The sequence below is a fragment of the Ixodes scapularis genome, unplaced genomic scaffold (assembly GCF_016920785.2).
Source record: "Ixodes scapularis isolate PalLabHiFi unplaced genomic scaffold, ASM1692078v2 PGA_scaffold0__279_contigs__length_252992795, whole genome shotgun sequence".
NCBI lineage: Eukaryota > Metazoa > Arthropoda > Arachnida > Ixodida > Ixodidae > Ixodes > Ixodes scapularis.
Window position 1 is genome coordinate 177,674,964 of NW_024609835.1, and position 24,105 is coordinate 177,699,068.

The 24,105-nt window shown below is 47.7% G+C and overlaps 1 protein-coding gene across 1 annotated transcript in view; it reads right to left on the bottom strand.

Moving 5' to 3' along the window:
• Window positions 1–23,701, bottom strand: part of LOC8026315 (glycine receptor subunit alphaZ1) — a 245,375-nt gene extending 221,674 nt beyond the window's left edge. The window contains exon 1 of the mRNA XM_042290480.1: window positions 23,371–23,701. Within this exon, the coding sequence (XP_042146414.1) occupies window positions 23,371–23,462 (92 nt within the window). The 5' untranslated portion in view covers window positions 23,463–23,701. The remainder of the gene's footprint in view (window positions 1–23,370) is intronic.
• Window positions 23,702–24,105: the final 404 nt, after the last annotated feature.

Sequence of the window (24,105 nt, forward strand, 5' to 3'; positions counted from 1 at the left end):
ATGCGCGTTCGCAACCGCTTTGCGAACGCGTATCCGCTTCCAGTGTGGTGCGCGTGCAATAGTACTGGATCTTTCTACAACCGCGTGCGCAACCGCTTTGCGAACGCGGATCCGCTTCCAGTGTGAATGAGCGGGTAGGGAGCCTATAGGGGGCATTCACTGGACGCCATATTTGAGGGCGATGTTTAGGGCGCATGCTCAGAACGAGCTTACATTAATAGGCTGCTAAGACCGGCAGTCTTGGTGGTGTGGAATGCACGTTACAAAAGAACTGTGTAAGCTCGCCGTCAGCACATGCTCAGCAACCACGCACACAGATATGGCCGCCAGTGAATACTCCCTATACAGGAACTTTACCGGTACCCTAAACCTGGTGCCATCTGGCGGCGCACAATGGCATCACGCGTAGAAGTGCGTCCTGCTTGAGCACGCGTAGTACGAGATGTTCTCGTGCCCCGCGAGCTCGCGCACAGCACTTGAGACGCTTCACGCCACGCCCCTTCAAGCAGAAATGCACCGATATCCTGGCAACAGCGCCACTTTTTCGTCATGAATCGGCGGCACGTGGAACTACCCAATAATTCGGAGCGCTCGGTAACCCTACCCTTATAGCCACCATAGCTAGACGAAGGCTAGCTACGGTCACGTGATGTGGTCACGTTGGCCTGATAAGTGATGACAGTAAGGAGAAAGATGAGAAGGAATGCGAGGCGTCAAGGGAGCATGGCTTGTGGAGGCTACGCGGCTGACGGCATGCCCTCTCCTACCCTTCTATGCTCCTTGGCCGTGTCGCATATGTAGAGCTCTCGACCACCACCAGGGTTTGTTTCGAGGCCTGTGGTTGGCCTCGATATGCTGGCTTATTCAAACCAATGTATAACGAAACTCTCCCAATAAACGGCTCTGCTTTCACCTACGTTACCTTTAAGCTGAGACTAGAAGCTCCGCCTTCAGCGCAAGCTTTCTGTCCTTATTAACACAAGTGTGAACGTGCAGGCACGCGCAATCTAAACACTGCAGAAGCCAGCGAGCTCGCGCTGAAGGCGGAGCTTCGAACCTCAGCTTAAGGGTGAGCGGAGTATAGATCCTATAAAAATGACCGTACTCCGGATGATCGTCGTAGAACCAGAGTACGAGGTTGGGTCTGCGACGCGAAAGTAATTTCAATTTTGTAAAATACGAGTGGTATAAGAGCAGATCCTGATACTTGGATACAGGAACTACCACGACAGCAGTCTTCATCCCAACTCACAACGTCTGCATTGCAGACAGACTGAACTTCGCCACAACCTCTACTACTGCGGAGCTGGTGGCCATTTGGCGGGCTTCGGAGCTGCTGGTGCGAAGTGTTACGCCAGGGAGAGCAGTCATCCTCACAGATTCGAAATCTGCTCTTCATCTTCTCCGGAACCCCGAGACTGGCACTTCATTGACTGCAACAACTGTAGCATCTGTTAGGTCGGCTGAAAGAAAGGGTTGGCAACTTGCTTTTCAGTGGTGTCCTGCCACACTGAAATTGCGGGAAATGAGAAGGCGGATGCCCTCGCTACTGAAGCCCATGGACTTGAGACCCTAACCATATCCCTTCGCCGGTACAACAAGCATGGCGATTTATACGAAATTTCTACCAGAAGCGCCACCCACACCGAGAGACGGCTGAAGGACGGCCCCCTCCAGCAATCCCCCGCAAGCTGTCAAGAGAACAAGCGTCAATTTTATTTCGGCTGAGGGCAAACTGCGCAAACTCAAGGTCAACTCTGCACAAACTTCAACGAGTCAATAGTCCTGATTGCCTACACTGTGGAGCCCTAGAGGACATTGAACACGTGCTACTAGTATGCACAGAATACGAAGAAGAGCGTAAAACTTTGTTTTAACGTATACACTTTCAATGCATCTTCCTTCCTCCAACACTCGGGAACTCCTCATCCCAGAAGCCCCACGTCGGCTTGTCCAGAGGGCTTACAAAAACCTCTTGGATTTTTTGAGTGAGACCGATTTGGCAGACCGTCTTTGATTAAATACCAGACACCGCAAACAGCAAAGTTGTTAAACTGAAACCCACACTTGTGCCAAAGCCCTATCACATTATTGGACTGGTTTCCAAATTTCCACACTATCTCTTTTAGCCACCTTCCCCAAGCTGGGTAGCGACTCGCCCCGTACAGGAGGCCAACATCTCTCCCGGCTTTCCCTTTACTTCTCTGGACCTCACAACAAGAAGAAAAAGAAGAAGAAAGAGGTAAGTAAGCACCTACGTTCGGCAGACGATCCTGCTGGAGCTAGGGTGCGCGATTCCCACAACGCAGTACCACCCTCGCTGAAAGTTGCGAACAGGCCTTCGAATGATGGTTCAGTTGTAGACGTCGATTCGGGCGCCGCGACGCGAGTTTGAAACTAAGCGTGGGCGCTTCGGTACACTGGAAACATTAAGTTTCTCTAACTGTGTCTATACATACACAAAGCTATGTCCCTAGCAATGCAAAATAACTATGCATCATCATTCGACGCGGTGCCACAGGCCTCCTTGGTAAGGGCGACTTGTCTTTCTGCGGCACCGCGGCTCTCCTGAGCTACAAGGAATAGCAATATCAATATCACTATGTCCAGACGACGGAGTAAAGCTTTGTCAGGAATCTAAGTGGGCCACTAGGTTCATTGGTTACGAGAGCGAGCCATAGAAACGTTGTGCTACGGACTCACGCGCCCCTTTACGCTCTTAGGTGCATAGATGTATCGAAGCATACAGCAGGAGTCCGATTTAGTGTCTCTCGAGCGACAGAGACATATTCTTTTCCTCGTTCCTTTGTCGAGTTCATCTATCCTTCTGGAATTTTCATCCATTAGAGATTTGCTTGTTGAGTTTTCCTCGGCACTTCGACAGGTCGGTTGCGGTCGAAGAGGACACCGTGCGGAAACTTCGCTAGAGATTTAAGACCTAAACCTATGCCTAAACATACAGATAGATCACATAAAATGCAGCGGGAACTCAAGCGGTGGTGAAGACGCCATGAACGCCTTTCGTGCACGCGATCAAGTCTTTTTGTCTTTCTGCTCATTAAATATTGGCGCGTTCGATTTTCTTCTTCTTCCGCTTCATGGCGTTCGGTAGCAACACGCTCTCCACCGTGGTGCATGCAGCCATAGTACTTCCATGGGCATACTTTAGAGTAGCGTGCCTTATTGTTCGAGCGTTACCGCTGGTACCGTACTTAATGGCCAAGCGCAAACGGTCCACGGCGCGCTGTATCGATGAACAAATATGGATGAACCAGTTAAATCGTGGTAACGTCATGCGCCACCAAACCGGAGCACCTCACTCAACATCGCAAAAGGCGGCAGGTTATGGGGAAGAGGCGGTTCACTTAGTGTTGTCATTTACGCATTTTCTGATAAATAATTCTAATATTACGAACGCAGAAACTGATTTGTAGCCCGTAGAGTTGGCAGTAGGTTAACGCGAGATACTTGGATTTAAGATGTCGACTCCCACGGTTTGCGGATGTTCGCAGCAACGTTACTGGAGCAAGCTCAGTTTCACAGCTCCGCCTGCGGCGTGGGCTCAGTAGCGGTCACGAGAACTAGCAGCTCTGCAGTCGAGTCTTACTTCCGGATTGTCTAGCCTGCCAAGTTTGAATAGCAGTACTCTAACTTGGGCGAGTTGGTGATTCATACTAACACTTCACAACCCAAGGAAACAGACGCACAGAAAAATAAATTTCGAACACTCAAAGAAAGAACTGTCACTGCTGCTCTGACTCTCAGCTCTGTGTTGCATTACACTTCATCTTCATCATCTTTTTTTGCTAACACATAGAAGAAAAAACAAATCAGGAAAAAAAAATAAAAAAAGACAACAAAAAAACAAGGAAGCTGTCAACGGGGTGGTAGCAGACGGCGCGCGAGGCGGGGAAGTAAGATCCGACTGCAGCGCCGCTAGTTCCCGTGACCGCCACCTGGGCCACTCGCCTCCACAGGCGAGAATAGGGAGCTGCAAAACTGAGCTTGCTCCAGTAACGTTGGTTCACAGGACGCGTCGCTGAAGCTCGAGTGCAACTGCATCGTTCGCAAAATGAAAAAGAAAAAAAAGTTTAATGTTTTGTAAAAAGGGTTAGTCAGTAAAAATATGCCCAACGCTCGCGCGCGCACATACACGCGCGCGCGCACGCTTACACACAGAAACTATATGAGGGGGGACGCAAAAGTAACCGGAAATAATTTCCGGAGGGCGGATTGTTTGTAGTACCAGCTTCCGCCGCTAGCAGTGCTTAGTGCACCCCTTCCGAGTAAGTCACAACATGCTGCTAGAAATTTAGCATAAAACGTTATGCTAAAGTTCTAGCGGTATGTTGTAAATTTTTCCTTAAAACTTCAAAATGATTTCTAAATTATTATTTTTTTTTGTTGCGATGTTTGATTTTAAGGAACGGCGTGCGGCCCTGAAATTTCGTTTTCTTGTAGTAAAAAACGGCGGCGGAAACGTAATGCTTCAGACAGTTTACAAAGAAGACGCTATTAAAAATCGAAGGTCTACGAGTGTTTTTCTTACTTGAAGGCCCGTGCACTATTGATCGACGACCAACCTCATGTAGGGCGACTCTCAGCCTCCTGAATTGACGAAAACATAAAAACAATACGGGCATTGTTCATGCCGGGTTTCTTCCTCCTGGTGAAACTGTTAATCGGGTGTTTTACCTGGTAATTTCGCGACGCTTTCACAACTCTGTCAGGCAGAAGAGCCCGATTTGATGGAACCCATAATTTGGGAGTTTCATCACGACAACGCCCCAGCACACATGCCCTGTCAGTGCAAAATTTTTTGAACAAAACTGGCATTCTCCATCGTCTTGATTCACCGGACCTCGCCCCGTGTGACTTTTGTCTATTCGTCCGTTTGGAAAAGAGACTTGAAAGGAAATCGTATTGTGAATCTGGAAGGTCCTTCAAACATGCCGCTAGAACTTTGTCAGAAGACGCCGGTCGGCAGAAGGGTACAGCCGTATATTGGGAGGGTCTGGCCAATGGGTATGGTGACGAAGGCGCTGGAGAGGAGAAAAATGAAGGAAAGGGGGGAGAGCTCCGAAGAAGCGAGAGAGAAAGAAGGGAGCAAACAGGAGACGACCACCATTTTAGCGCAACGCTGTCGACGCAGAGCACTGTTGAGGCTACGCGTCGTCTGCTACGGGCTTATTTCTTTTTCGCCTGAATCAAAGTTTGCGTTCAAACGTGGAGAAACTTCATTCGTTTACTTTTTTAATACGCCGAGGAATAACACTATATAATTTTCTTGCCAAAGCATGCCAAATAAAATGAAAAAACCCAAATTTTGGATGTCGACCACATGCATTCCGCCGGGCGAATGAATGAAAATGGCGGCTCTGCCCGCTCAGCTGGGAGCAGCCGGGAGTTCACGCGCATGCGTGAATTCCCGCTCTTACTCTGCGCCGCGGGCTGATTGACTCACTCGGGAGGGGGGCGTTACGGCGGCGGGATCATAGACTGGTCAAACTCCCCCCATAAATGGCTCTGGGAAGGGGTGCGCTAAGCGCTACTAGGGGTGGAAACTGGCGCTACGAACGACCCGCCCTTCAGAAATTTATTCCGGGTACTTTTGGTTCCTCCGTGTATACACACACACAAAAACACACAAAATAAACGCCTACGGGGTTTAAATCTAGCACATATCTGCAAGGATTAAGTTTCGATACTGAGAGCGCAGGGTGCCTTCATGTGTGCTCTGCTTAGTGTATAGACGCTTTCAGGCATCTGTGCATGGGTGCCGCCATCCGAGGTGAAAATATGAAATGCAATTTCAAGTGGTACCACTTGCTTTCAAGTGGTACCACTTGCAAGTCAAGTGGTACCACTTGAAAGTCAAGCGGTACCACTTTGAAGTCAAGTGGTACCACTTGGAACTCAAGTGGTAGCATTTGGACGTCAAGTGGTACCACCTGCAAGTCAAGTGGTGCCACTTGCAAGCCAAGTGGCACCACTTGGGCTCCAAGTGGTGCCACTCGGGCCTCAAGTGGTACCACTCGGGTTGCAAATGGTGCCACATGCGCTTCAAGTGGTACCATTTTGGTTGCAAATGGCACCAGTGACGGCACAAGGAATTGCGCCGTCACTGGTTGAGATGGAGGAATAACAGCGCACGCTTGCATTCGGTCAAGATTCGGGGATAAACAATTGCATAAGTTGCGCGAAGAGCAGACGAATTTACTTGCTGTCGCATACTTATCAGGGTTAACAGACTAAAGCGCCAAATGTTTACGTAACTTACTCTATAAAAATACCAAATTTGAACCTATAAACCCAAGTGCTTTGAGGCATTTTGGTGTGCCCAGCACGGGTCAGAAATAGCCCAATACTAGCCAAATAGCCAACTACCACTTTTCCCCGCCAACTGCAAATAAAACTAGCCCAAATAGGCTATTTATAGCCCAACCTGGCAACCCTGGGCGAGCGTCCAACGTGCCAGATAGTTTCGCACGCCGGACGGACTGTCGGAAGCGTCCAGCCAATGACAGCCCAGCTAGCGCGAACGTCATGATGACGTACTGGGTCTGGTGGGACCAACAAGAAAACAGGACGGGCGACGGGAAGCCGGATGAGTGGATCCCGCTGACTCATTCGAAAACGATGGCCCCGGCAAAGAATGCACGAGCCAGCGAGAAAGAGCTCCTAACTTCGCACGCGCGAGCTAAACCGTCAATCTGGGACCAGAGATCTATGAACGCGGACCTCCGCTGGAGTGCTTGGATCTCCTGGGCGGAGCCGAAAGGATCGTCGTGTCGCATGCAAGGTCGGAAACGTGTGCCTCAGACTGTCTCGTGCGGCGATTCGGAGCGGCGTTAGGACTGCCGGATAGGACGTCGGATCGGACGATTCTGCCGTCCATGTGTCTCGCGCTTAATAGCCGCATTTCTTACGAACAAGGCCCTTTCGTCAATTTTTCTGCGGAACACAGATACAGTCAATCAAGAACTCGGTTCTTCATTAAAATACTATCCGAGAAAGACTGCTTTTCGCGTGAAGACATTATCTCTGTCCCGTATATCGCTGACATTTTTCTGCGATCTCGCTGATTCGCTATCCTCGTGCTCCACAGAAAAACAGAACCGCAGGCTTAGTTCATAAACAGCGCGGCTATTACGCGACTGAATACGGTACCACTAAAGCCACTAAATGAGCTGCGCTTAGAGTATCGACACTCAGTTCCCCGACATTGTTGTGGGCGCCGCCATTTCGGTGCTTGTGCAGAGCAGACGCAACTGCCGATCGTTGTGATTCAAAAGTACGACTCCCTCTGTATTAGATTAAGCGTTAGGAAGCTCCTGCAATATTGCTTTGCTTTGCCGCGAACTGTTAAGACATTTGGGGAGGACGGAAAAGCCTTGCGATTTCAGATAATCTTCAGATAACTGGCAGTCATGATTTTAAGCCGCAATATAGCAAAATGTCGTCACTCTGAAGCGTAGCTTATTTAGTGGCACAAGTTACTGCGCTTGGCTGCCTCGAGGAGGTTCCAGGTTCGATGCCTGGGAGCGGACGCAGCTTTTTGTTATTCCTGTAAATGTCACGTTCTGATAAATTCGAGGACCCTCTTGCTTGTACTAGGTCGGAATGTTCTACGCGCCGAACATTTCACGCTGAATGTTCCAGAAGCCCACGCGTGTACAAAAGGGGCTCCTTCGTGTAACAAGCCGGAGTCAGTCTCGACCTTCCGCTTGATCCTGCCGTAACGCCGCCATCGGCTCCCGGGACGTTACCCTTTCTAGACGTTTTGGTTTTGGTCACAAGTTCGTCCCATTTAACATCGAGTTTGTTTCACTCTTCCTCGCCTCATCAACTGACATTCGCAACAATATTAAAACACCTCTCAAGCCTAAATTAGGGGTCGTTAGTTTTATATACACGCCTTTTTGTCGACTTCCGGTTTTCCCTCATCCTGGCACCTCGTTGCTAAAACACTTTCCTGTTTCAGCATTAACGCGCTGTTTTCTGTGGGATTTTGCTTTGTGTCAAAACTTATCTCGTGTCGCTGTGCAAAGGCAAATCCTGCCGAAACGCCCGATATTGTGATTACCGATGCACAACGCGATTGCGAGAAGCTGTGAACCAACTCTCACAAGTAATTTTTTGTTTGTCGTCACCGTCGCACATGGACGGTAATGAGATCGTGTTTCTTTTTTTGTTGTTGTTGTTGTTTTCTTTATGAACTGTGGAAGTGTCAATAAAACGTCGTTGAACATGAAGTATAAAACGTGTAACTATGAGCCTTTCATCGGCGAAATGGGACGCGGAATCTGCCAGGCCAAGGGTTTTTTATTTGCATCTTGAATTCTTTAACATGACGTTATCAACAAAAAAGAATCTTGCTGTCTCTTCAGTTATTAAATTGTGTCTATTAATGCGGGAATATGTGCGCTTTATAATGATAGACCGTTGTGAAGTATAGAAAAAAATGAGCTGTTTCAAAGTGACATATTTTAACGCAGTACCCGGAAAGGAGAGGGCAAGACGGATATTTTTTTCTCTGCAGTAATGTGTCTTTTGGAGCACTCATACACTCGGTGAATTTCTCGTATAGCACACCTAAATTCACGCAGCAGCGTTTGGGAACGTTTGATCGCATTACTTCAAGATTCCACTACGGCTACCCTAACCGCGCTTTGTATGCCGCCTGTCAAGCATATCATTGAATTGATTGCCGTGCCGCCGCACTTCTTGCGAAGCGCGAATAAAGGCCCATTCCCAGATATTAGTAGCGTCCAACAACGTTCTGTGAACTGACAGTGAGCCACACCATGCTTGGCATGAGGCGTGGTAGTCTTGACCGCAAGAAACGAAACACGCGTGACCCGACAACTTGTACTCGGAAGGCTTCGTGTCATAGTCAAGCACAACTGTGTGAATCGGTCTTTACTCGTGGTTGTAGTACCTCGTAAAACTCTGCATAACTTAGTTAAATCACGTCGTCTCGGGACAAGTCATTTACGGGTCCGAAAGCATCTCTTCATTCATATTTTTGAATTCCTGAGGTCGCGAACGCGTCAGCGAATTTAGGACCGCTTAGAAACGTTCATTTGTTTCCTGTAACTAGCTCAATCACTTGAGGACCAACTCCGGTAACACGGGCTCGTAATCGCGCGAGCTTCATAGAAAAACACAAGGGAAAACACACACAATACCCGTCAACTGGAAGCGATAATTGCTACTGAAAGCCGCCATCTTGCTTGTCGTTGATTACCTTAAAAATGGGTCTATGAAAACCTCGAGGCAGGCACCAGGACCCCTTCGTGAAAGTGTGTACGAAATTTCAGCTCGCGATTTGAAGAGTAAAACGTATAAAACGCTTATGAGAATCCTCGCATTCCAACTCACTCCATAAACGAGCCGTGACGTAACAAGATCAGAATGCCGTCTCCTCAGGGCTCTCCTTCCTCCTTCCTTATCGGTCCCGCCCGTTTTCATCGCGTCGATCGCGTCGCGTCGCTCAACGTATTTCGGGTTTATATTACCACCAATATCACGTTAAAAGCAAGAACAAAAGGAAATGAAGCATAGAAGGACAAATACAGCGCTTACTGACAACTCACGTTTCTTCTACTTAAAAAAAAAAAAACAAAAAAAAAAAACGAAAAAACGTTTTGGAATTTTTTTTTCATCACATTGACTACTTCGCCAAGTAGTATAATTATTTGGTGGATAAAAAAACGCTGATACAGTCGCCATCCAATTGCCACAATAATTTCTCTAATTAGAGGGTCGCCACTCCGTGCCAGTACAGTGCATTTTGTGAACTGGGCACCATAACCATAGTTACGGCAGTGAATCCATAGATGGTCAGAGACAGTCTCGCTCGTGTTATGGTGCCCTCGCAGCCGATAGTTGAGACATCTGCCAGGCTGTCCGGCATACATCTCGGGTGTCTCGGGAGATCGGCTCTATGTTGGTAAAGAGAGGATCCGATAAAAGACGTGACGTCATGATTAGTGGCTGTAGCATCATGTTAAGTCCCAGTTTTTGTCGAGTGACGAAATTGAAATGTGAGCATCAAAGTTTGACCTTTTCGAATCAATTTTCCGATGAAATCTTAGTAATTTTGGTTTGGTAATTTAGCAGCGCAATTGAAGGTGCGTAAACTTGCATGGGGAGTGAAGACCTACGACCGCTATTTAAGGGCCGCAGAGGCCCTTTAAGAGTGTTTTCAATTAAATAACGACACCTCCTGCGCAGATTCGTTGCACGTGGATGGATCGGCAGCCGAGTGGGATAGCGCACACCAGACAGCAGCACATGGAGGGGAAGCTCGCGCTGCAGAACCCAGGAATTCAGGGTCATAGCTTCCTCTACGCTCACAAAGCCTGGCAGTTCGCTGACGGAGCTTTAGAATGCCCAGTCGCAGATTCTGGAGCGTGAGTATCTGGTGGCACAGAGCATCAAAGAGCTTTTTCTCGGGGAACCTGGACCTCAGCGCACAACTTTTGCAGCGGCGAGGACCCAAAACACATTTGTTCGCTCGGGAGAAGTGTGTTTCGGTGTTTCGCCGCAGTAGGTCGCCAGTCACGTAGCTCTCCTCTCATCTGTTGTCTGCCGCTCCACCTTTTCCATTTCAGCGGCCGCTTCTCGTGGTGATCTGCCAGGCTTTGTTAATATATAGGAGGCTATGCCTGGGTTCAATCCCCACCCCTGCCCGTTTCGTCCTGGATGAGCATCGTACCGGCGTAAGGCCGTGTCTCATTACTGCGTGGTGCACGTTAAGACCCACGCTCTGGCTACATTTTTTAACTACAGTGAAAACCAGTCTTGTCATATCTCAAAGGCCTTATGCCTTATGCTGTATAAACACAAACGCAAAATTTGATTTTTACTGCGAGAACAGTTAGTGGGACAGTTCGCGGGTTTCGCGCCGTCGACCGTGCTCCATATCGACGCGGGCCACTTTCCGCACTGTGCCAAAAATTCTAGATTGACGTCATGCGGCTGGACACGACCCTGACATCACGTCGCGCATCACGACACCCAAACGATAATAATCCATGGAGAGAGGGAACAGGAGGAACAAAGGACAAACACAAATCTTCTAACACAGGTTGGTGACTGTTGCGCGCTGAAAAAAAATTCCTCCCGGACCTGGTATCGAACCAGGGACATCTCCATTTCCAATGTAGCGCTCTACCGACTGAGTTAACTGGGAGTTTGACGTGAGCAGAGCAAACGGGTTTAATCAGCTGCCACCAGTCTAGTACCGACAAGGGATAACGGCCTGCATTTTAAGGTTACGATGTTAATGCAATTAATGCAAAGTTGCAGGCGAGCTGGACAGAATAGGCGATGGTTTATTCTGTCCAAATCGCTTGCAACTTTGCAATAATTGCTTTAACATGTCACCTATTGGCTGGCGTCAGCTCACAACATGACGTGACATTGTCATGTCAAGTTACGTTGCAGATTGACGCTAAGCGACTTAATGAAGTCAGGTGACACCGAGAGTTACGTGATGTCATGACGTCACGTTACAGTACGTCGTCACGTGTCACATTGACGGCACGTCGAAACATAAACGACTGTGGATAATGAAAACCATAAAAACAAAGCGTTTTCGGTAATTATTCTATATAGGCTCTCGGGCGATGAAACGAATAAAGGTAGGTGGGTGTTAAGCCGGCGAAACCACGGGCGTGAAATTCGGTGGAGACTACACGCTTGAAACGTGAGTGCCCGAATTTGTAAGCGTTCTCCAATAACTACAAGACGGCGTTTTTGTTTGCGTCCAATAACATTTTGTAAGACGTTCAGACAGCGAAAGGAAACGGTTTATGCATACACATGCAGTTTCGTCGTTTTCTATATTTCAAACTTGGGCGCACGATTTTCGAAGTGTTCTTTAATTACCACAAGGCAGTTCTAGTCCGTGTCCAATAAAATTATTTAACACGTTCACGAAATGCTCTCTACTTAAAACACCTTGAGTGGTTACGAAACGCTGCGGAATTTTCGTCCGGTGTGTTACTCGGTTTAATACGAAACGCCTATGCTGACTTTATGGTTGCCAGCTCGCCCTTTCACCTTTCGTTCAGTCCATCAGCTCCGAAATGACGCCTTAGCGGCTCCGACGTCGCACCTCAGCTGTCACAGGCCGTGTTCCATATTTCACTTGATTTTACTCCAGGGTTTTGCACCTTGGCGTTTCAAAACCTATCCGCGTCCAGCGCTTTTCAATCTGTTTTGTCACGTGACATGATCGGCCAGAGTAACCCAGATCCATTTTGGTAAGATTTGGAACACAGTCACGGTATTTCACCTTACAAGTGGGGTAAGTGATCTATCAATTTTATTTTGTTGCACGTGCAAATGCGCGCGTTTTCGAGTGGCGAGGATGACAGCGTGCTGAGAGGCTGAGCGAAGCCGGGAGACACCTGCGCATGAGCCATGTTTTCATGTCCTGCTCGCAGCTTGTAGTGCAAACGTGGGCCCCGTCAACCACGCGACCACGACCGAACAGTTGAAAGCTCTTTGAAACTTAGGCACACTAGGCTAAAACGTCCTCATATGCATTTCTCTGCGCCGTGCTGAGACAGTATTGAACGAATGTCTGTTTGCAAGTCGACGTTAGTGTCGCATGATGTGCAATGCACTTACACCGAGTTCCTCGGCTAAGTGCGACTGTTCTTTTTAGTTCAGCCAGAAAAGGCAATGTTGCAGAAGCGCGCTCCAGTAGCGCCGGGCATAATGGCGACTTTTGCAATTGTTCGCGTCGTTCGAGAACGTAAGTGCGGGCGCTTACCGATCCGCCAAAGGTAACAACTCATCACCTTTACCGCTCCATTTACCCGCGCGAAAGAAGAAAAGAAAAAAAAAAAATATTCCCGAGCGACTGCAGCTGTCGCGCCGAGGAAGCCTCTGTTAGAGCCACTTCAACTTGCGTCAAATAAAGGCATAGAGTTTTTAAATTTTTTTTATCGTGCTTTTGACGCATCGTTACCTTTTAAACGTAAGTTGGAAGTCATAGTTCCCTCGAACACATCACTGTCATGATATTGTTTACCTGTATAGAAACCTGTGGCACCAGCCTGAGGGCTCAAGTCATCTCGTCTGAATGCGAGTCAGGATGGGAGGGCGGATGCTAATGCGCAAGTTGAATCCCGATTCAAGGCTGCGCTTTCCCTTCCTGAAGAGATGCCTGCACGTCTATAAATATGGGCGATGTTCAACAAGTGTTTTCAAATCCGCTTCTACACTTTAAGGGACCTTGGAACACTTTTATTACTTTCAGTAAATACCACCAACAATTGCGCCTGGCCATTCTTAACCTACAAAATCACGTGATAGTTTCTCTCTCCACGCCATGACAGTCGCAGAAAAAAATTACGAGAAAACGACCAGTGTTCACCCCATCTACTCGCAGCCACAACAAGCGACCACGTGATGTGGAGTGGGTGATATTCCGCCAACGTTTGTGATAGTCACGCGCTGGAGTCGGCAAAGCACAGGGCACGCGCTGAGTTCCACAGATGGACAATGTTCGGATATTCCCGTCGTCGCAGCTAGTGGGCAGGAACCTAAACCCGAAAGCATGTCAAGGTATTCATTGTCATGAGCCCAATTCGAATGGTTACGCAATGCTCGTGTTCACTGTATGAGCCGGATTTAAATATCGTCGCCACAAATATCGCCAATCTTGACGACGAAATCATCGGTGCAAAAACTACTTCAGGCGGTCTATAGAAATCCTATCTACGTCTCTTTTAACTTCCTATCCAGCAGACATGTACAAGTTACTCAAAAAAGGTAGTTGAGTTACTAAGTATCGGCGCCAGAAGTAATTGAAGTAGAGTAGAAATTACGCATTTGTAATAGTAATTGAGTAAACTACTAACTACTGTAAAAATGTAGCGAGTTACTTTTGAAGTTACTTTCGAAGTTACTTTTTATATTTTTGTGGCAGAAAAATGAACAGCCGTTTTGATCCGTGAAAAACCCTGCAAGCCTAAAATAAATGCACTCATTTTATGGCTTGGGTTTTCACCAAAATAGTTTAATAGCTCGCGGAAGCAATTGACTTTCAAATTTCTTATCGAAGAGTTTTCCCCTTTTCCTCGTGAAGACGCCCCCAGTCAAACTGAAAAGACCTTCCACCGTGGCGCTGGATGGAAAGGCAGCGTTGAATTTCAGAAACAGGCTGTGCAGGATCGGGTAAGCGAGTGTCGGCATCTTTGGTGTTCATGACGAAACCTGTGAGGTTCGCCTCGGCTAGTGGTTCTTTTATAACACACTTTATTTCTTTTTTTTTTTCTTTTTTTCTTTTTGTTTTGGCAAACAGAGATTCTTATGACTGGCCCCTCTTTATTCGTACGACGTTCGGAGAGTACGCCGAGCGAGTGCACCTGAGCGTCAAGGGTTCAAGTCCTGCGTCACGACAAGGAGATCATCTGGACGACTGCGCGTTTCGGTGCACTGCTAGTGCTACGCTACTGAAAAAAAAAAATGGGGGGGGGGGGGGGGGGGTTTAACACGAGATGAAACAAAGTATACTTCGCCGCTGACGCCGGGTCCAACAAAAGGATCTCCCAAGGGTGACTCGCAATCCTCGCCGGCGACTACGGTATTCTGACGCGCCTGACACGCCTGACAAGTACAACTTTTCAACACAGAGGAGGTTTCCCTGGCGTGGAAGGTCGGAAGGACGCCAAGGATTACGTGAACAAAGATCGGCGCTCGTACAGTTGCAGCTGGAAGCGGGAACGTGCTCTGAAGAACGGATTATCCTTGTCTGTGTTTGTGCGCGGGGGAGGCTGGCTTTCAAGGGAGTATGCGCTGACGACGAGGCGACCAACAGGCCCCCAGCTGCGAGGTCATTCCAGTGGAGCCTCCCATGGAACCTACCGCTTGAGTCAGACTCACTAAAGGCAGGCAACATGAAAACAATAACAACCCCTGGAGTGTCCCCGTCTTTCACGGTTGCAGCTGGAGGCGCGGCGCCTGCGTGAATTACCGGGTTAGGTCAATACCCGACCAAGGCTTGCTAAGCATCTCTGCCTGCGTTCGTGCGCGCCGTTGTAATGTTTTGGCCAGGACCAACTTGAGGGGGCTTGTTGTTCGGGAATGCCACTTCATCTGCCGGCGTCTTATTTATTTCTGTGCTCAAACCTTTGTGATGAGAAAAAATTAGCACTAGATTTCAAAAGTAGTTAGTAATTTAAGTAGAAGTTACCTAAAGAATGTAGTTAAATTAAACTACTAATTACCCCAAAAAAGTTGTAATAGAAAGTTACAAAGTTACTCGGAAAAACAGTTAAACTACAGTAGTTTGAGTAGAGTAGTTGAACTACGTCCAAGTCTGCTATCCAGTCATGTCGTTTCAGCAATTTTCAATAGACTTGGTGTATACGTTAGTTCAACAGATGTCTATACAGTAGAGACCGCAGAACCGCGCTATAAAATTTTCATCCCCACGTCTCAATAAACTTTTCTCACCATATGTCTACATAATATTTATGTACTAGAATCGATAGACTAATAAGACGCAGTGCGGAGAAGCGACATCACACCCAGTTGGAGCCTCTTTGCTGAAGCTGCTTTTTTCGACTGTGTCAAATGATTACCGCTTCTCTCAAGACTTTATAGTTGGAGATGCAGTTCACCAACTCTTATAAAGCACATTTCGCATACTGTATTTACTCAACCGCACTGCTTATAAAGAAAACCTGAGTGTTCACTTTTCCGCGAATCACGCAGATTGCCAATCACCTCGATCGACAGCAGATCCCAGCGGTTTACAGGACAGAGAGAGATAACGTCTTCGCGCGAAGATACCATCTGTGAAGATTGCATTTGTATGGAGACTCGTGGTCTCGATCTAGTTATTCCCTATGTTATTTAGGCGGAAGGCGGTGATTGGTTGTATATATGCTTTGCAGAAAAGTAGACGCAAGGGTCTTGTTCATAAATAGTGCAGCTATTACTCGAGTAAATACGGTACATTATGTGCGAAAAAAAAGCAGCATACCGGTAATCTTTTTATCTTCTGGGATGGTCCTCGTTTAAGTGAATGCCTTTCAATTGCGGGGTATATATTCGCCACTCGAGCCCGACACTCGCCCTTTCGCGAACGAACAGACCAGAGAGCGCGGACGGCCGCGGAGGCAGTGTGGCAGGGATTGTTGGTCTTGGAGGTGCTGTTGCCGCATGGTTCTGGGCCGCGTGTTTTCGCATCAAGCAGTTTTATCGAAAAAAAAAAGCGAGTTCGTTAACATAAGAATTGTTTTGTTTCGCTCCGCGACTTTTGAAAAATCAACATGTTGATTTTCTTTGTCCACATCAATATGTCCATCCCCTGTGAAATGCTCGTGCCCTTCGTATTTCAGCCAAATAAATTAATTTTAGCAAACTGATCAGCGTCAGCGAGCAGGCGCACGGGAAATCCAGGAGAATCTAGCCCCGTCTCTTCCGCCATCTTGCGTACACCGCCCTGCCATCTGTAGGGCGTTGGCGTTGAGAATAGTGGTGGAGCAGTCAACACAACTGAGTCACTAGTGTTATGAGTGCTCTGTGGCGTGTTTATTTGTGATGTCTGCGTACGTGCGCACGGCAAGAGGCGAGTGATGGATGTATCGTGACAACTCTAAAATGAGTCTTCAAATTTAGATTTTTTTCGCGAAAAGCTGGCATTTTGCCATTAGGAAGGGGATAGAAAAGTGTTTAAAAAGTCAACCTGTTTTTCACGCAGTTCCATAGAAAGTGTACAAAAACAATTGCAAAGCTATAGACAGTGGATAGAAAAGGGGACACATTTTCTGTATATCTACCACCTCTGTACATTATTTTCTATAAAAATATGCAGAAAGTGAATTACTATTTTTATAAGGGCATTGTTGACGACGTCAACAATGCGACCTCCACAACTTCGTCATCAAGTTTTGCGAAGGAGAGAGCCTGGAAGAAAACTTCCGCTTTTATCATTGAAATTACGAGGCTCCAAAGAGGCTTTCTTTTCAGTAGCGTGGGGTGAGAGTATACGTGGGTCTCACTAGGGCCCGTAAGCTTGTGTAACGTGAGGAACGTTCCTGCCCAACATCGTTGCACGGTCCCTTTCAGGGACTCAAACCGAAAAATATAACGTTTCGGTTACGGTTACGGTTACCGCTTCCTGTTGATAACGGTTTCGTTTCGGTTTTTTACGGTTTTAATTTTTACGGTTTCGGTTACCGGTTACACGTTCATAAAAACCGGTTTATTTCGGTTTTTCCAATAATTTGTCTAATTAAAATGCTAGACAGCCATTTTAGAAAAAACTGTTTAAAGTAGTCTCAGATATCCAATAACGTGAAATACAAGGAACCTAGAAACGTCTTAATACTTCTAATTGGTCAGAAGTTGCACACGTTCCTAGCTCCAACTCTTGTTCACTACATCTACTTACATTATTTAGTTTGATGCCCGAGCATACATGTTACTTCTAGTACTCGGGGATCATCGCGTTCTATATAATAAAAATTAAAACAAACACCGCTACTCTGTTGTTTGGCACCATTTATAAACAATTACCCTAAGAAAGTACCCACTTGATGCTGGAAGAACCATTCGCACTTTCTCGTCGCTACAGTTGATTTCAACATGCAGGCGAGTCTTCGCTTCACTGAAGGAAGGAACAGAACTACAGCCCTCCACTAGTAAAATACTGCTAAGTGGAATGAAGTAATAAAATTGAGAGCTGGGCTGGGCGGGCCGTGAGGCAAGAAGCCTTCGTGCAGCGAATGGAAAGTCCGCCGTAGTCGGGCGGCCCGTGAAAACTACTTGCCTCACTAAACACTGCCCAGTCGACTTCAGGTGCCTGCTGGGTCGAGTGGACTGGCGGTGTAGGTCCCGTCGCTTTTGACTTGTAGGCAGTGCTACCCAGGTCCGACTGAGAGTCTTCGACGACGCTTTGTTTGTCTGTAGTGTGTTCCTTTGTGTTGGTGTGGTTTTCCTCCTTGCCATCGTACGTGTCGAAGGAGCCGTCATCGGCGTGGGGCTCAATGACTGTCGGTCCTGCTGAGCCACTCCAGGATTCGCTCGGTGGCGGTGGTTGTCGAGTCGGGATCCATTGGGTCGTTTTCTTCGATCCAAGATCCAGCTCGGGCAAGGTCTGCCGAGACGCCAGCCTCGCAAAGAGCATGGGCGAGAATGTCCTCGACAGGAAAAACGCACAGGAGCGTCGAGGAGACGACTGTGCCGTCGATGACGGCACTGGTGGGTTCCGAAGACTCAGCGTAGCTGCCGGACTCACGATTAGGGGGCCTCTTCGACTTGGTGTCTGGGCGGTAGCTGGTGTGCGCGGGAGCACGAGGCGTGTGGCGTCCGCGTCGAGGCTGGTTGGGTAGCTGGTCGGGGAGCTCTCTGAAAACCTCAGACTCGAATCCTCGACGTCTGGGATAGGACTGCCGTCCTACAGTTTTCTCTCGCGACGACGTGGAAGAGTTCCAGTCTATCGAAAATGAGGTGCTGGTGTTCGGGGAGCATGTCATCTCAGTAGAACCGATGGCGGGGGAGATGCCTGATCTCATGGACATCTCTCGTGGAGAAACTTATGGTGTCCTGGGCGAGGTCGCTCAGAATGTCGTAGGCATGACGGACCTTTGCTCCGGCATGGGTGGTGGGGGCTCTATCAGAGGTAGTTGGATTGCGCTGGTGGCTCTGGTAGAAATGATTCTCGTAGAAGCCATACCTCCGGCGGTGGCAGGGGGAGGCCTCCGGCGATGCTGGAAGCGATCCCTCGGCGCGTCTGTGGATGTTCGAGCTCACCGTGCCGACGTTCGAATAGCTCGCGTTCACAGTTTTGCGAGAGAGACTGTTGAGACTGCTGGCCGTGTGGGGCGAGATTGGCCAGGCCATCGACGATTGGAAGCAGGGCAGCTCCCAAGGTTCAGGCGAAGGAGGCAGAAATTGCATCCCATGTCTGTTGGACGAGGGTGGCGGGTTGGCGCGTTTGACGAGGAGGCATCCTTCTCCTTGGCTTTTTCTTTTGTCATGTTGAGAAGCTGAGAGGCGTGGCAGTGCCGGCGACGGTAAAGCCCCTCTATCGTGGGAAAAGTGGCGCCGTTCATTGTTGTTAAATGCTCGAGGCACGTGCGACGCGCTACTTCTGGGAAATTCATGCCGTCTGAAATAGCTAAGTGTTGCGCTGTGCCGCCATGATCTTCCCAAGGGCTGCACGTTGCACGTGCCTTGTGCATCGACGAACATTGCGCTACTTTTGAAACATGAAGGGGCTTTAGGCGGCGGGTGCCACTCGGTTTGAAGAAGGGTCTCGGCGCGGGAAGGAAAAGAAAAAAACTCGGACACCCTTCTGACATTTCCTCGCTCCTTCCACCACTCTCAGCCCGAGCATATATATATATATATATATATATATATATATATATATATATATATATATATTGTATATATAATACAAAACGCCAATGTCGAACCCCTGACTTTTTTCTTTCTTTCTCTGTTGTATCAAAATCGTCACTCGCGACATGTTTCACACTAAATGAATAAAGCCCCTTCATGTTTCAAAAGTAGCGCAAAGTGCGTGGATGCACGAGGCACGTGCAACGTGCATCCCTTGGGAAGGTCATGGCGGCACAGCGCAGCACTGAGCTAGATTTCAGACGCCATGTTCTTTCCAGAAGTGGCGCGCTGAACGTGCCTCGCGCGTTTCCACAACAATGAAGGCGCCACTTTTCCCAGGATACAGGGGCTTTAGGGCCCGCTTGCTCGAAGCGCTAACCGCGGCTAAAGTTAGCCGCAGTACCTAGGAGAGGGACTCTGAGATCATGTGACAGGGATCGGTAGGGATGCGGGAAAACATGGCGGTGCCCCGCAAAGTGAGCGCCGCTCGCTTCGGAACTAATATGTCGTTGTAGCTGCAATATCGCGCGCGTTAGTCAGTAACTAATGGTGCAGGAGGCTTTCGCTTTGCCTTACCTCACTTAAATCGCAAAGCATGAACAATTACCTCGCCGCATTTTTTAGATAGTATTTCGATTCTGGCCATTCTTAAGCCTAAATGAACACGATAATTGTCGGCATGCATGGAAACGTCTTTGGAAAGTGGATTGCCTTGACTCAATCGGCCTTGTATTGATAGCACACAAATTTCCCAAGCACCGACGTGCATGCTACGAGTGTAGTTGCAGGCATTGCGCGTGCTGGCGTATGCAGTAGTAATATACCCGTTGCTCTGGGCAGGGGGCACGAGCGCGTCCGGAAGACTTACGCAAGACGCGACCAAGTTTTGCTGGCTGCATCATCCGTGTGGCGCTGTAACGTTCGATTTTGCACGTGCCACGTTCGAACACAAGCCGCTGTCAGCATCTGTAGATGTGCGGTAACAAAACGTCTAAAAAAAGTTTAAAAAAAAGAACAGAATTATGCTGCTTGCGGCCGCAGCGTTCCATTAAACATTCCTTTCATATTTGCTTTCTTTCACAGCTTCCGCGAGCACGTATATTTCACTTTACGTGATAGTGAAGCCGAAGCTACTCGGAAAAGCGCGTCATCCTGAACGATGCTCGCACTGGACGAGCGCGCGTGCTTGGCAGGGACGCGGAAAACTCGCAGCTCGCTCTTGTAGCCTCTGCTACGCTGGAACTTAGAATGGAACTAAGTAGAAAAAACTCTAGTGGGGAAGCGTATTGATGCATGTTCGAAACGCGAACCAAATATTCTATTTTGCTCGCCTGCAGCGCTGCTCAAAACTTGTGAGCTACGGGCCTATCGTTCTAAAGGAAAAAGTCTAAAACAAATTTTGCCTTGCACGCGCGTTCGTCCAAGTCTTATAATGATTATTTACTTCGAATCTTTTATAAGAGGAAGGACAGCGGGCGCGGACCATAGAATTACACTTCCAGCGTTCTTCTCGATGCTTGGGTAATTTAGAAAAAGGTCTGTCGGGGCGGGACGCTGGTCTTCTTTTGTGTACTATTAATATCCGGTCGATTGAGTCAAGGCAATCCGCTTTCCAAAGACGTTGCCATGCCGACACTTATCGCGTTCATTTAGGCTTAGAAAGGCCAGAATCGAAAGACTATGCAACAAATGCCGCGAAGTCATTGCTCGTGCTTTGCGATTTAAGCGAGGTAAGGCAAAGCGAAAGCCTCCTGCGCCATTCGTTGCTGACTAACACGCCCGATAGTGCAGCTACAACGACATATTAGTTACAAAGCGAGCGGCGCTCACGCACCGGGGCGCCGCCATGCTTCCCGGCATCCCAGCCCCCAGTCACGTGATTTCAAACTCCTTCTCCTAGGTACTGCTGCTAACTTTAGCCGCGGTTAGCGCTTCGAGCAAACGGGCCCAGGTTTTCTTTTCCACCAGCTCTGCATGATGGACAATTTACCTCGTTTCTTTATACTGGCTACTGCATGTCAGGAACATCGGTGGTTTTGATAGAACCGAGTTGGATGGACATCTGAGAATTCGAACTTATTAGTTAATACACTGAAAGCGACACGTACTGAATACATGTAGCGATGTAGGAGTGTGGCAGATTTAGAAATATAGAATTTTTTTAATTATAAGCTCGACCAGTAATTCAATCTGAGTATTCTTAATCCTAAAGTCAGATTGAATGGAAATATGTAACCAGATGCACCACTCGCTGACAGTAACTCTGTCAAATGGCCACAACAATTTAAGATCCCTCCTCCAGGTCATACTTCAGAAAAACTAATAGTTTATTTTTCGGTTAATATTGGTTAAAACCGGTTACCGGTGAATAATTTACGGTTCCGGTTACGGTTACGGTTTTTATAAATATCAAATAACGGTTTCGTTACGGTTACAGAAAAAATTTCGTTCCTAAACGGTTTTCGGTTTCGGTTACGGTTACGGTTTGAGTCCCTGGTCCCTTTAACTTGTGCTGACTGACGAGCGAGCATGGCTGCAAGCTAGGCGCTTCAGCAATCAGGCGCCGCCATATATCGGCGGAGCTCCGATAAACGCGACTCAAGACCGATGGCCTTCTCAGCGTTTGTGTCTTTTTATTCCTAAAATGACACAGGTAACCGTACTGAGCTGTGGATAATAAAATGATGTCAAAACACCAAGCTCTAATTGGCTGATGGAAAAAAAGAGTAGTGGCTAGACCCCAAGACATATAGCATTAACGTATACCCAGCCTCCTTTCAATCAAAGTCAATGAAAGTTCGGCGCCGTTCCGACGTCGCCGCAACTCCTGCGCTAAAAGCAGACGACTTGCTGTGCGCTCCGCACTGGTCGCTGGTCGCTGGTTCCCTGGTTCAAGCTGTCAAATATATATACCGCACTGGTCGTTTATATATAAACATCGGCATTGTCTGAAAGGGCGTTCGACATCTAACTGGTGTTACAAAAGTTCTGTCCGTAGGTCGCTCAATTCTGGCATTAGTACTAGTAGCACAGCTTGCAATCGTGTAATGATTACTGCCTGATACACGTTTAAAATTTCCCGTTAGATTTCGTGCTTCTCTGGTCGTGTCTATCCACAGCTGATGGTGATGTCACCTCACTTAAAAATCACGCTGCTTAGGTGTCCACGCACCCAATTTCACAACTGAATCTTCATTTTCATCCTAATTTAATTGAGTTATTTAATAAACAGAAAACACTAAAGTACGACTAGCAGTATGGCGTGTTCTGATACTAGGGAAATAGAGACGTAAACACATTGTCGTAAAACACCGAAATATGTCTTCTGACGAAAAGTAGATCTCTATCTTGTAAATACTGTACAGTTTATTACGGGGTCACATTTAATTAGTAAACACAGAAGCCCTTCGTTTTTATAGGCAAATAAAGCGAACAATACTCTATTTAATATATATGATTTTAGACTGCGTAAACACAGTTCTCGATTTTTTTTTCCGCCAGTATGCCAATTTCAAACAAGACCGCACCAATGGCAGACATTCACGTGGTCAGGGCTAGAAAGAGCGCTTAAAAAAGAAAACAAAAACAAACTGCGTTCGGGTTCCGAGTGAGTTGCTGAGTTGCGCACTTGTTCACGCAGTTAAATAATTATTAACAGAAATATGTGTATTTGCTCGCTTTCAAGCATACCCAGTGTATGCACATTTAATATATTTGCGATAGAAGCTAATAAAATGGTCAGCGGGAAAGTGTGTAATCGGAAACAGTTAAGGGTTACTACACATAGTACATATGGAGCAGTTTTCGAGTAATTCAATGATAATAAAAAAAAATATCGAGTATTGTGTTGGGTGCGCGAAGAGTAACTAATTAGTGGCCTGCATCGTTCCACACGTAGAATGCAATTTGTTTTCCAGGAGCTGTCACAGTTCAAGAGCAAGAAAACAAAAAGCAGAGGGAAGAATTGAAAAAAAAGAGCAGTACACATACCTGGCTTCCAGCCCATGGCCCGGTAGTGTCAGAATGAGCAGAAAGAAGCCGAACGCAGCCAGAAAATCAAGGGCAGTTCCGGCACTCCGCATGACTCCTCAGCTTCTCCGAAGGCGCAGCATGAAGGCGCAGCGACGAAGCGAATCCCCGACGGAGAAGAAACAACTGGCGTCGAGCACGTTGTCGTCGCCGCCGAACACTTGAACGTTGACGGGCCTGAACCCCGGGGAGCGCACGCTGCTCGAACTGCGGCCGACGTGGCTGTGCGGCGCCGACGCCGGCTTGTCTCGACTACGGCCAGCCGTGCCGCGCGGCCCGTGTGCCGGGACTCGAGGCGCGAGAGAGGAGGAGGAGGCAGGAAGGGGAGAGGAGGTGTGCACGTGACCGCAGTCTCCGGTTCATGAGTTCTGTCCCTCTCGCATTGTTTGGGGGGAAAACAAGACGGGCACTCGTGGGGCAATAAACAAGAAGGTTCCTTAGAATCTCTCTCCTGTTGTTCTTTATTTAGCATCGTGCAGAGAGGAGCACAAACTCCTCTAAATATTTGTTTTGTTGTTTATTGATTTTATTTTTAAATTCGCGTCTCATTTCTGATTGCGTCGAGGAACCCGTTACAATGTTTCCTAACTTATTGAAAACTGTTAATAAGAATAATTACTTTTATTTGGGGGGGGGGGGGGGGGGAGAGAGTTTCACACTCTAAAGAAAATCCCCTGCGTCTACTTTCACGCACAA